At 34.3% G+C, this 12,248-nt stretch overlaps 1 protein-coding gene and 2 long non-coding RNA genes across 9 annotated transcripts in view; all 3 read left to right on the top strand.

Moving 5' to 3' along the window:
* The window catches only part of LOC107613811, a 7,047-nt gene extending 2,324 nt beyond the window's left edge, over nt 1-4,723 (top strand). For 3 of the 7 annotated variants that reach the window (XM_021109335.1, XM_016315970.2, XM_021109334.1), the window contains 9 exons: nt 484-564; nt 775-856; nt 2,181-2,271; nt 2,455-2,824; nt 2,938-3,173; nt 3,459-3,674; nt 3,796-3,888; nt 3,978-4,079; nt 4,174-4,723. In XM_021109335.1, coding sequence (XP_020964994.1) covers nt 2,191-2,271; nt 2,455-2,824; nt 2,938-3,173; nt 3,459-3,674; nt 3,796-3,888; nt 3,978-4,079; nt 4,174-4,578 — 1,503 coding nt within the window. In that variant the 5' untranslated portion in view covers nt 484-564; nt 775-856; nt 2,181-2,190 and the 3' untranslated portion in view covers nt 4,579-4,723. The remainder of the gene's footprint in view (nt 1-483; nt 565-774; nt 857-2,180; nt 2,272-2,454; nt 2,825-2,937; nt 3,174-3,458; nt 3,675-3,795; nt 3,889-3,977; nt 4,080-4,173) is intronic. The other 4 variants (XM_021109338.1, XM_021109336.1, XM_021109337.1 and 1 more) reach the window with 2 other exon arrangements.
* On the top strand, nt 5,673-6,889 carry LOC110265487. Its single transcript, XR_002351632.1, has 3 exons — nt 5,673-6,013; nt 6,094-6,260; nt 6,351-6,889. It is a non-coding gene; the product is annotated as an uncharacterized LOC110265487 (long non-coding RNA).
* LOC110265569 lies at nt 7,613-8,386 on the top strand. Its single transcript, XR_002351727.1, has 3 exons — nt 7,613-7,684; nt 7,976-8,050; nt 8,251-8,386. It is a non-coding gene; the product is annotated as an uncharacterized LOC110265569 (long non-coding RNA).

Below are 12,248 nucleotides of genomic sequence, written 5' to 3'. Positions count from 1 at the left end.
AATAATTTTTTTCAATATTATTTTTAATTATAAATTAAAATTTTCATATTTTTATTTATTAATAATTTATAAATTTAAGATTGTATTTTTTTATTTAATTTATAGTTAATCTATGATGGTATTTTAAGTGACGTGTATAATATGTAAATTTCATTTAAAAGGAAGTGCTATTATATTAATATAATTTAAATATGTAATCTTTTTGAATTTAGTAAATACTTTTAAACACCATAACTAAAAGTCAACATAACATTTAACAGTGAACTAAGAAACTAAAGCATATGTAATATTTTAGTGTACAATAAAAAAGCCAAGATAGCGAAGAGGACATGTTAGTTGGAGGAATATAAGTTCTGGAAATTAAGCTTCGCAATATAACTTACTCATTTACTCATTTGATATGTAGTAGTTAGTTTAGTTAGAGGACATGTTAGTTGGAGGAATTTGTAGTGAAGAGATTGATTTGAACTTTGTGTTCATCAGTTGAACCACTCTGAGTTGCACACTCCTCAGTGTACACTTCAAGGCACCCTCACGAAACCACAAGGTTTGAGTGTAACCAAGGTCTGTTTCTTTCTTCTCACTTGTTAAATCATATTTAGATTCAGTTCACCATATATGACTAATTTCTCCTATGACTTTACTAGAAGGAAGGTTTTGTATTTCGGTATTTTTTTTGGTGGCATGGTTATAGGAACATGTAGTGTTTCTACTGTGCTTGTGTTTTGATGAGATCTTAGTCCTCATTGTTTGACATCCCCTACCATTGTGCAGCGCCTTGTTTCATTGTGGGGGAAGAGGTTCGGAGAAGAGGTGGATCAAGATCTTAATATTTACCTGCAAGTGACGTAGACAGGTTAATCGTTAATATCATACTAATTATTTATGTCTTTTCTTTTTCGTCTAATATTATCTCTCATCCCTTTTTACAATAAGTCATGAATCATGATTACTATTAAATATAAACATCTAAAGCAAGGACAAGACTTCAAATTTCAAATGTGTGTTTTTCTCTTATTTTATTTTTGTGTTGTTGGGTACTCTTTGCAAGCAAGTTAAGATCATTAACACAGGGGATCTTATCCGTAAGCAATTCTAAATGACAGTGATTAGATTTGAGCTTTGAAAATGAAAAGAAGTATTAGGGGGTGACTGAATTAATTAATTAGACTTAGTCCCTCACTCCTGTAACTTGAATTTATTGTTTGCTAAAACGAATTTTGGAATAAAAAAAATCTACAAAGGGGTGGGCAGGGCCTGAAATTGAAGGAAAGATCACGAACAGAAACTGTTCCTTACAACCATTTTTCTTATTTTCATAAAAAGAAAACAACAAAAAAACATACTGCCTAACTGTTTTGTTTTTCCGTAAGAAACGATACATGAGTTGAGTATATAGAGTCACGGAGATTTGAAGATGTTCATAAATGGCAAGCAAAGCTAAGATGTTCAAGGTTGTCAACATAAATATCTAGGATTGCATATATAACTTTATTTTATTCCTTCAATGCATTCATCAAAGCACCTTTGCATCTATTATTAAATTAATAATTAATAATTAATTTGCATTATTTATTAAGCCATATCATGTCACAAGGAGTTGCTGTCAAAGGAGCAAGATAATTAATACTCTGCCAAAACGTAGATTCTTTGGGTGATTAAGCTGTTGTATTGATTTGTTTAATCTTTTCTTTGGATTCAAGCATCTCATGTCCCAAAAAGGGGAAAGACAAATGTTAAAATATTCAATACAGCAAGATGTATCAATGTGGCATGAGATGGTTCATACAAAGAGATTACCAAGATAATATAGAATAATCATTTGCCACCTTTCTTTTTGCTCTTTTCTACAGGAACCCAACGTGTGTGCCTTTCATGCATCATATGAGAGTTAGCTCTGCATATATGATGTATGATATATAGTACATTAAAATATTAGTTTTAGTAGAAAATTCAAAACACTCACAGATTTAGAAACTTAGTTGAATATATTAGTTGTAGTCAGTGATGTGGTATTAATTTTTAAAAATATAAATTAAAAATATATTATATATTTATTAAACAAAAGTAGGAAATACTGTATACAGTAAATATTAATTCTATCTATATATGTGGAATTGTAGGTAAGAACACTATATAATATTAATATAATTTGTCTACTAATATTGTTTTATATACAGGTTTTTAAGGATGCCTAGAAAACCAAGGTACAACATTATACAGGAACCCCCGAAAGATGCCGAAACTAATGCCGGTACCGAAGAGACAACGGTTAGTGTTTGTGGTTAAGTTTTCTTGACGTAACCTTATGTGAAAATTATATGTTCTTCAGTTGACTCACCGAACCGCATTAATTTTCCTCCCGGCAAGATTATTAGTTTAAGAAATAAAATAATTCTCAATATTAATTCGTTCTCTAAGATATAATTCTAAATAGTTTTACATTGTGTTAAGGTTGGGACCACGACTAGAGGAGCTCAGACATCACGGCAAACACGTGATAGGGTTCCTCCGATATCATCCTCAGCTAATAGAGCTCCGGCAACCCGTATGAATGAACCGTTTCGTGCACCGCGCATCGACCATAGGAATGCACAATCGAGTACTGCTGATGACCCTCAAACTCCAACAGACGACATAGAGACTCGGCCTCGCGCGGAAGTGGCTGATGATGAATTAGGGGATGAGGATTATGACCTAGAGGCGGATGAAGTTCCGTCGTTCGATGACCACATCGACGACTTGTTTGCTGCCCAAGAAGTCGAAGGTCAGCATAGCAACAAGAAAGCCAAAGATACAGATTTCTGGGAAGTTACAGTTATCGGTAAACATTTTTTTCCTCCCATTTTCGTAAACAGTGATCTGTATAGTCCTTTACTCCTAATTTTCTTTTGTGCAATGATTAGAGAGTAATTTTGTTTCCCATACATTTCTTAGAGGACGGTGTCAGAAAGGTTTCTAAGCTGAGTGTGAAGGAGGCTATAGGCCTCCCTTCCAATACGAAGATAGTACTCCTGTTTAACAGTCAGCTGCAACCGATTGGTCAGGCGGCAGGACTACTGAGTGGTTTCATAGGGAATTTGGGTGCGGATTATTCTCGGTTCCCCATATACTTAGAAAGTTGGAAGCTGGTGAGCAAAGCAAAGAGGGATCAGGCGTACAACATGCTTAAGGTAAAACTTTAAGCTTCTACAATTTAAGCAATTTTAGTTTTCGGTTTTTTCTTTTTAGGTCTTTTGCATGGGTAATTTATATGGTTAGTTAAATTTTTATATTGTGTTTTTCACATCATCATTTAAGCACTTCTCATTTATACGTAATTGCGACTGCTTGTACTGGATTTGAGTTCCATACTTCAACAATTTAAATTAGCCTGTAATTGTTGTGGCATGTCTTAAATATATCAATCTTATACTTGTTTGTTGGTCTTCGTTGATGACAATGTAAATGGGTTGCAGCGGGTCTTTTACTATGAGGACGATGCCGGAGGAAAAATAAAGCGTGATATTTTGAAGAGGATAGGAAAGAACTGGAAGGATTCAAGACACCACTTGTTTCATAGGTGTTACAAACTTGTAAGGACTTATGAGGAAAATCTTCAGCATCACCCGAAAGGAATAGACAAAAATGATTGGAAAAAGTTCGTTGACTATCGCCTGAATGAAGAAACGCAGGTAAGCCTTGGAATATTTTATTATTTCCATATAAAAAAACATGTGTATACATAGTAGTAAACTTACATTTGATATTCATCATATCTTTCTCATTTGCATTTGTTTTGTTATTTGTTCGTAGAAAAAGTGTAGACAGAATACTTTAAATCGGAGCAAGCAAGTTTACACACATACTGGGGGCTCCAAAACCTTGGCACGAAAAAAAGACGAAGTGGTAATAAGTCATCATTTGGATTAAGATTTTGATTAAGGTTCTTGAAAAATGATGTTGTTTACTAAATTGTGTCAATATCAACGATATAGGAGAGAGAGCAAGGAAGGCCCGTGGGTAGAGGGGAGTTATTTATCATGACTCATAAGAAAAGAGATGGCTCGTATATCCACCCCGATGCGCGTGTTGTTAGTGTAAGTCATGGTTGAAAATTTGAAGCAATATATAGCTTACTGTATATATGGTGCTACTGTTAACTTCTTCCTTTCCAATGTTGTATATTTGTAGGAAGCAATTGCGAATGTTGAGAGGCAGGATGGATCCTCTAAGCACCTTTCACAGAATGACTCGCTAGCACAAGTTCTCGGAAAGGAGCACCCAGGACGAGTTCGTGCCCTAGGTGCTGGACCATGTCCCACCCAGGTCTTTGGTAATGCTGCTGGACAACCGTCGGGTTCTGCAGAGTCCAATGCAGAGGATAAGAGGATGATTGCAGAATTGATGGCTAAGTTAGAAGAAGAGCGGGCGAAGAGACAGTCAGTACATAAGGTCTTGGGATATGTAGTCCAACAGTTAGGAGGCAATTTGCCAATTGAGATTGCTGAAGAGCTGGCTTTTGTGGGCGATACACCAGACTCGTCATGTGCAGGGCCATCTTCATCTGGAAATCGCAACCCGCAACAAAAATCTTGAATTTTAATTAATGGTTTTGGATACCTTTTACATTTAAGTTGGTTTAGTACGTTAGGCTTATTTTATTGAACTTGAGTATTTAATCCTGTATTTTGGACGATATTATGACAATTTCGTTATATAAGTTATGTTTGCATAATTTTAATTTGGTTTGTTATGTTAATTGAGCTGTTTTAGTTGGTTTAAATTAGTTAAAAAGTAAAAAAATTAAAGTTTAATAAACATTCTTTGTCAAAATAGGCAAAATATAGAAAATTCAAAATTTTAATGAAAAATTTGAATTTGGCGGCGGTTTTGAAACCGCCGCAAAACTATAATATGTTTCTTCCTGTACGACATTTAGCGGCGGTTGTAACCGCCGCAAATTGGGTAATAGAAATTTTCCTTCACATACTGCATTAAGCCATTAACCGCCGCCAAATCCAAATTGCATGTTGCGGCGGTTATTCCAGTGGTTGAGCAAAACCGCCGCTATCCGTTTTGCCGCGCTCTATCTTCATGAAACTGCCGTTAAACGGCTCCAGGAACCGCCGCCAAATTAATGAGACATGGAGTAAACTCATAAAAATATTTAAGTAGTTGAATAAATGGAATCAATATCAGCTTTATTTGTAAGAAAATGATTCTAATTTGTTTCCTTTTTATATTGAATAATGAATACCATAACAGAGCTGTGTTCACGGCACACCCTAAAATGAACCAACAGCGGCGTATCATGGTGAAACCTCCCCCTTTCGTGCAATATTCACTGTGATTGAAATTTATTATGATATAAATAATTGCAACTGGCTTAGTATTATTATTGGATAACTCAATGAAACAGGTGCCTTCCTACACTGGTACGGTGGTACCTAATTATTATATTGGTTTCTATTTTTCCGCATTAATTAATCATATAAAATGAAAACTATTTTATTTTAATTATCTTGTTTTATTTCATATGATTACATAATATATATATTGTCATCGTAAAATCTGAATCTGATTTTTGCTCAAGTCCCTCAATTTCAGCCAGAAAATACCTGAAATCACAGAAAAACACACAAACTCATAGTAAAGTCTAGAAATATGAATTTAACATAAAAACTAATGAAAACATCCCTAAAAGTGACTAGATCCTACTAAAAACATACTAAAAACAATGTCAAAAAGCGTATAAATTATCCGCTCATCACCTACCCTTCATGTGGACACCATCAAACAATGGGATTGGGCGTCTCATGTGCTGAGCTTCTTGAGGAAGGGGATCAAAGCCCAGAGAGAAGGAAAGAAACTTTCTATTGATGGCTGCATCTTTGTTTTAATGTTAATATATTTCCATGAATCAAAGTTCCCTCGACTAGAAGCAGATAACGCTCCCGGGCAACCATGGGTGGCCTACTAGACACGGAGAAAGCTCGTCGACCGGGTTGCTTTAGAAACAACTGATCAAATGGTAAATAAAAAAATTTTCTTGAAATTTCAGTTCAGATGCTTCTAAAAATACTGTGCTAACTAAATAAGTTTATGTTTTAGGGACTTGTGAACATAGCAAAATTGAGGGGAGAAGAGATAGAAGAAAAGAAGGTAGAAAAGAAAACAGTTTTTCTGAAGAAGAAAAAGAAGGAAAAGGAGAAGAAAGAGAAAAAGAAAATTGTCATTTTGGATTCATCTTCGAAAGAAGACAGTTTTTTTGAATCTGAGTATACTTCTCACCATCGCTTATTAAAAACTATCTATTTATTTAAAGTTTTATATTATCATTTTAATGTAACTTTTTGTATGTGTTGCAGAGAAGAAGAAGAAATCGAGAAAACGCCACCAAAGAAAAGAAAACAACCACAGAGAGTGGCGAAAAACAAACCAAAATAAGGAAGATTGTTCTAACAGATTCGGAAAGCAAAACTGAATGTGAAGAATAGTAAGTTTCGGAAATGATTATTTTCTGTTCATTGCTACATTTATTTGAGGTTTATTTGGTTTAGTTTTGCTTGTATTTCCTGAAAATTGTTCATGTGTGCTTGTTAAGTTAATTACAACTCTAATATTTGTCTCCGATATACATTCGATGTGTGTTTCTTGATTGGCTCTGTTTGACTGCTTGTTTAAATCTGAAATAAATTTCTCTAATATTTTGTTTAACTGATATTTGTGTCCGGTTCATTTATTTTTTAACTATGGTTCATCCTGGTTTTAAGTGAAAACTTATTGTATAAATTTTTAGAAGTGAACAAGTAGAGGAGACGACTGATAAAAAAAAGAAAACAAATGTTGGAGCAGAAAAAAGAAAAAAGAACAAAGAGAAACAATGGTGGAGTTGAAAAAATAAATGTTGCTCTGGATGATTGTGACTCAATAGATGTGCGATATGATTTATTGCAGACGTAAGATTAAGTTTCTTATATAAAGTTCATTTTCTTTCTCTGCTAACTTTTCCTAAAACTTCATGTAATTTCTTTAGATTTATTGAATAATATTTATTTTTTGGCTTAGACTGCCGATTTTAAATTTGGGTAGCAAACCTGTGTTACAAACACAGACGAGCTCGGCATTGTCTGTAAATGTACCAAGCAACACCAAGTAATTCCTCTTAACTCTTATTTATATCTTGTGCTTTTAATTAGAATATTTTAGTTGATAATTTTAGTTTCGTATCTTTTTTCTTAGAAAAAATACCCCTGAAATCTCCGGTTACAATTTTTAGAACAAAAAATTGAATGAAAAATAGAGTTTGCTTGAGGTTCAAATATGGAGTAAATTCGATTCATTTATAGCTTTAATTGAAGTTCATTTGAATCCAAAAATATATTTGATGTGTTTTTAATCCTCTTCTTTTAATCTTGATTGATGATTTTAATTTGGTATCTTTTTTATTAGGAAAAACTTTTCCTAAAACTCCGGTGAGAGATTTTAGAAGAAAGAAACGACATAAAAAAAAGAAAAACTAGAGTATACAAATTCCAACTCTGTAAGTTGAAATATTTACATTGGTCTTTTAGATTTAGGTAATAATTTTTGTTTAATTAATTATACAAAATTTTTGTTTAATTTTCAGTAGCACTACACCTGATTCTCAACTATAAATCATTGTGGTTGGAGAAGAAACTCATTCTCAACCTCTGAATATGTGAGTTTTTCAATGTACAACTTTTAGTTTCTCAGTTTATATTCTAATCATTCAATATTAACTTCTTCCTTGTTACTTCCTTAGAGTTTCTATTACAGTGTCTCTTCCAAGTTCTCTTGTGGAAGAGATAATAAAAGATCAAAAGACCTTTATCTATGTCCCTTTGGAAAGTCAAACAGAAGCTTCTCCTATTAATGATTAAGTTGGACTTAAAATTATTTTTATTAGTTTTAATGGTATAGAATACTAATTTCAAGTCATTATTGAACTCTTTTTTGTTTAATGCAACAGCTCTCCAAAACCACAACAGCAACCCTGCGAAGAACTTCCAGCAAGACAATCAGAACAAGAAGCACCTCTTAATGTGTAAGTTTTACTTAAAATCTTTTTTATTAGTTTTGATGGTATATAATAATAATTTCGGTTTATTTCATAGTTTATTTGAGGTTCATTTGAATCCAGAAGTGAATTCAATGTATTCTTCTTGATGATTGAGTTTTTTTTACTGCTAGTTCAAATATGAAGTAAATTCGGTTCATTATTCGACTATTTTCTGTTTATTACAGCTGCCCTCTAGAACCCTAACACTAGGCCTGCGAAGAACCTTCCGCAAGGCAAACAGATCAAGAACCTCCATAAAATGTGTAAGTTTTAATTAATCATAATACTTTTTGGTTATTAGTTAAAACTTTTCTTTGTCGTCTTGTGTAAGAACCGGAGTTTTTCACGTAAAACTATTTTAATAAAATAATAATTTTAAGTGCCTGAGATAGATTCAAAATTTAGAAGTTTTAATTTGAAAATATAAATGTGAAATTTGATTTTAGTGAATTTTTTCGAGTTGGAAAATGTATCTTTTTCAAAAGATTTTTGTAAAAATGCGTACTGGCGCTTAAGCTGGGAGTACCGGCTCTAGTCTGTCCAGTATCGCGTATTTTGGGAGAATAAGATTTTGAAAAATTGATTTATTGTTTTGAAAGGATAAAAATAATTTAGAATTGAAAACCGGGCACTAATCTTAAAGGTTTAAGCCCAAAGTGGGCTAAACGAACCAAAAATGCTAACGGATTGGACCGGGTCAAAACCGGGCCTAAGGCCCAACATATATATGCTCATTTAATGAGCATTCAGCTCATTCTTGCCTTCATATGATGAGAGGGGCACTGAAAAGAGAGAAGAGATGAAGAAGAAAGTGCACTATTCACCTCCTCCTTCTTTTGGCCATAACTTGAGCTACGAACCTCCGATTGACGAGCTGTTTACGGCCACGCGAAGCTCTTATCGAGCTCTTCCTTTCTATCTAGGTTTTGCTGGTAAGATATCAAAGCTTAAGCACCAGTTTCCTGCCCTAACTTCTGCATTTTTGGGGATTTGATTTTTGAGTAGATTTTGTGGTTTTGCTTGTTTAGGTGATCTTTTGTAGCGAGTAATTGTTGGATTTTACCCCTAATCTCGTTGGATAAGGTAAGGTTTCACTAAACCCTTGTGTTTAGTTGTTTTGTGTATCTTAGGTTTTGATTTTGATATTATATATATATATATATAATGTTAGATTGAGTTTTGGGTGTTTGTTGGAGTTGGTTGAGGTTTGGATCAAGTTTGGTGGCTTCGTTTTGGTGTTTGGTGCGTTTAGAAATCGGCCAAGGTATGGTTTTGGTTTTCTTTATGTAATATGTAATGTTTCTGGACACTTAGGCTAGTTGACCTTAAGATAGGATTGAATTATGTATGTGGCATGTGAGTTGTGATGAAGATTTTATGAGTTGTGTATGTTAGAATTTGATTATGAGGTTGATGAGAAAATTGATGATTAGTGTTGTTGATGTGGATTGATTGATGTTGTAGTGGTGTTGTGTGGAAGAAATTGGAATAATAATGATAATGATTATATGATTTGATAATGACTGTTGGTATTTTTAATGATTATGAAGTTTGATGATGAATGTGAGATTTATTATTGTTGATGAAGGTTTGTTGATATGGTTGATGATTGATGATGAATATTAATGCTGTTGATAATTGGAGATGAGTGTTTAAGGAGTTGATAAATTGAGATATTATAAATGTTGAGAATTATTATGGTTGTTGAGAGTTGTTGGTATTGTTGATGAGAGATAATAAATCATGAAAATGTTATTGAGGAATGAGGAAGAATTAGGAGTGTTTATGATGATTTTATATGTTGGAGATTAATGATTTTGATGGTGTGGATTAATGTAAATGGGAGGTTATTGATGGTTAAGTTTAAGGAATGAGTGGTATAGACTTTGTGTTGTTTTGGTAGTAATTTAATTGTGGGTAGTTTGGTTTTGAAATGAGAGTTTTGGTGAAAATAAGTTTTTAAGGTTTTTGGTAAAAACGGATTTTTGGTGAACTTTGACGGATCATAACTTGAGCCTCGGTTTTCAAAATTTGTTGGAATTTGTTTAGAATTAAAGTTCATTGAAAAATCTTAAAATTGATATAAAGTTTGTGAAATTTGGATTTTTGTAGAGGGAGTTATGATCATTCAAAGTTTGGTGTCAAAATCTGAAATTCTGCAGAGTTGCAGAATTTTGTGATTTCTGGTATGTGCGCACGCACACCCCTGCAAAAATTTAAACCTGTGCGCACGCACACATAGGGGAAGGCTTCCTATTTAAAGCACTAGCAAAGCTTGTGGGCGCACACAATCAATGAAGATTTACAACATGTGCGCACGCACACGTTGGGGAAGGCAGTCTGTTGGGGGCGCTAGCACAGCTTGTGTGAGCGAACAGAATTGTGAAAAATTTCACTTGTGCGTATACACACCCCTATGCGTAAGCACACGTTTTAAAAATCTCCCTGAGCGCGCGCATGTACACCTCTGTGCGTACATACACGTCCTGTTTTATAGCTTAAACTTTGTTTTTAAACTATTTCACTTTTTCAACAAGATTGTATACTTCTATGACACCATTTTAAAACTCTTGGGCTTATTTTTGGGCATTAAAACTTGGGAAAGGCCTTAGTAGAATTTATTTGGTATTTCTTTGAAAAGTTAGAGAACGGAAATTTAGGTTTCTAGTGTAATGAGGATGAGTTTAGTTGAGAGAGAAGGAAGAGTAGTGAACTTGGTGAATACTGATGATGAGTTGGAAAACTAATGTACTAATGAGTTCGGAATGGAATTAAGAACTGATGATGGTTATTATGAGCTTGATGGATATTGAAAGAAAGTGTGACAGGCACTATATCCTTGGAATGTTGAGAATTGATAAATGAAAGTGTTTTTAGATAAGAAATGGTGATGACTGGTGATGTTTTGAAGTCGATGGACAGTGGTTGAGATGAGTCAAGGACTCGGAGTTGAAATGATGGAATTATTGGAATATATGAGAGTGTGCAGGGCCTATATCCCTGGCGTAGCAGATTCCTCTGCTGCATGAGTATATGTTGTTGAGAGTGTGTAGGGCCTATATCCCTGGTGTAGCAGATTTCTTTGCTGCATGAGTAGTTGTTGTTGTTGTTTCCTTCTCTGATGCATGAAGTTTGTAGGGCCTATATCCCTGGTGTAGTAGACTCCCTACTATATGAGTGTGCAGGGCACTATATCTCTGGCGTAGCAAGTTCGTTGCTGCATGAGTGTGCAAGGCACTATATCCCTGGCGTGGCAGAAAAGGCTACATCCGGGAGGATATGTCGGGTTGGCATTTACGGATCGATAAGTGATATCACGAGCTAATAGGACAAGCATTCATCATATGCATCTTCTATGTGCTTGTTTGCTTTGATTACTTGAGTTTTCCTAATTGTATAATATGCCTACTTGCTTCTTGGATTAATTGTGATATATGATTATTACTTGTGTATTACTTGTTTGCATTAATTGTGATTGTCTGGTACTGAGGAGGTTAGGTAGGCGATGGCGATGGGATCGCACGGAGGTTAGGTTGGCAAAAGCTGTGGGATACAACGGTGTGATTAGTATTAGTTAGAATTTTTCCTAAGTTTAGATAACCCTGTTTAATGTTTATGGTATAAGTTATTTATTTTATTCTAAGCTTGAATATCCGTACTTGATGTGAAGTTCTAGGATTGCCTTCGGCGTCTCGGAGCCTTACATCTTACATATTGGGCACTGTTACCATACTGAGAACCTCTGGTTCTCATTCCATACTTTGTTGTTGCTTTTCAGATGCAGGTTACAAATCCCCCTCGGTAAGATTGCGGATATGGTGACAGAGCGGAGTATGGTTCCTCCTTGGTTTATTTCTATTTTACTTTGTTGTCGTTACTCTCACCTCTCTTTGTATATTTATCTTTATGGCCTTAGAGGCTTACTTGAGAGATAAGTTGTATAAGCTGTTTTAACTTGAAAACTTTGTATTTTTCTGTTTGTAACTAGTCGGCTTAAACTCCGCAAGCTGCGGCTAGTTCCCTATGATTATTATACTCTTATATTTATATATGTTCTATTATCTTGCATCTATACCTTGTGTCTTGTGTGTTAGCTTCGTGTGAACGTTTCACGCTTTTATAATTCTCTTTTTGAGCTTAATCCATCATCGGGCTTCTAGAATATATTATTTCTTTCTATATA

Source organism: Arachis ipaensis, chromosome B08 (assembly GCF_000816755.2).
Source record: "Arachis ipaensis cultivar K30076 chromosome B08, Araip1.1, whole genome shotgun sequence".
Classification (NCBI taxonomy): domain Eukaryota; kingdom Viridiplantae; phylum Streptophyta; class Magnoliopsida; order Fabales; family Fabaceae; genus Arachis; species Arachis ipaensis.
Note: the sequence above shows the minus strand (reverse complement) of the source record. Positions and strands in the feature narration are given on the sequence as shown.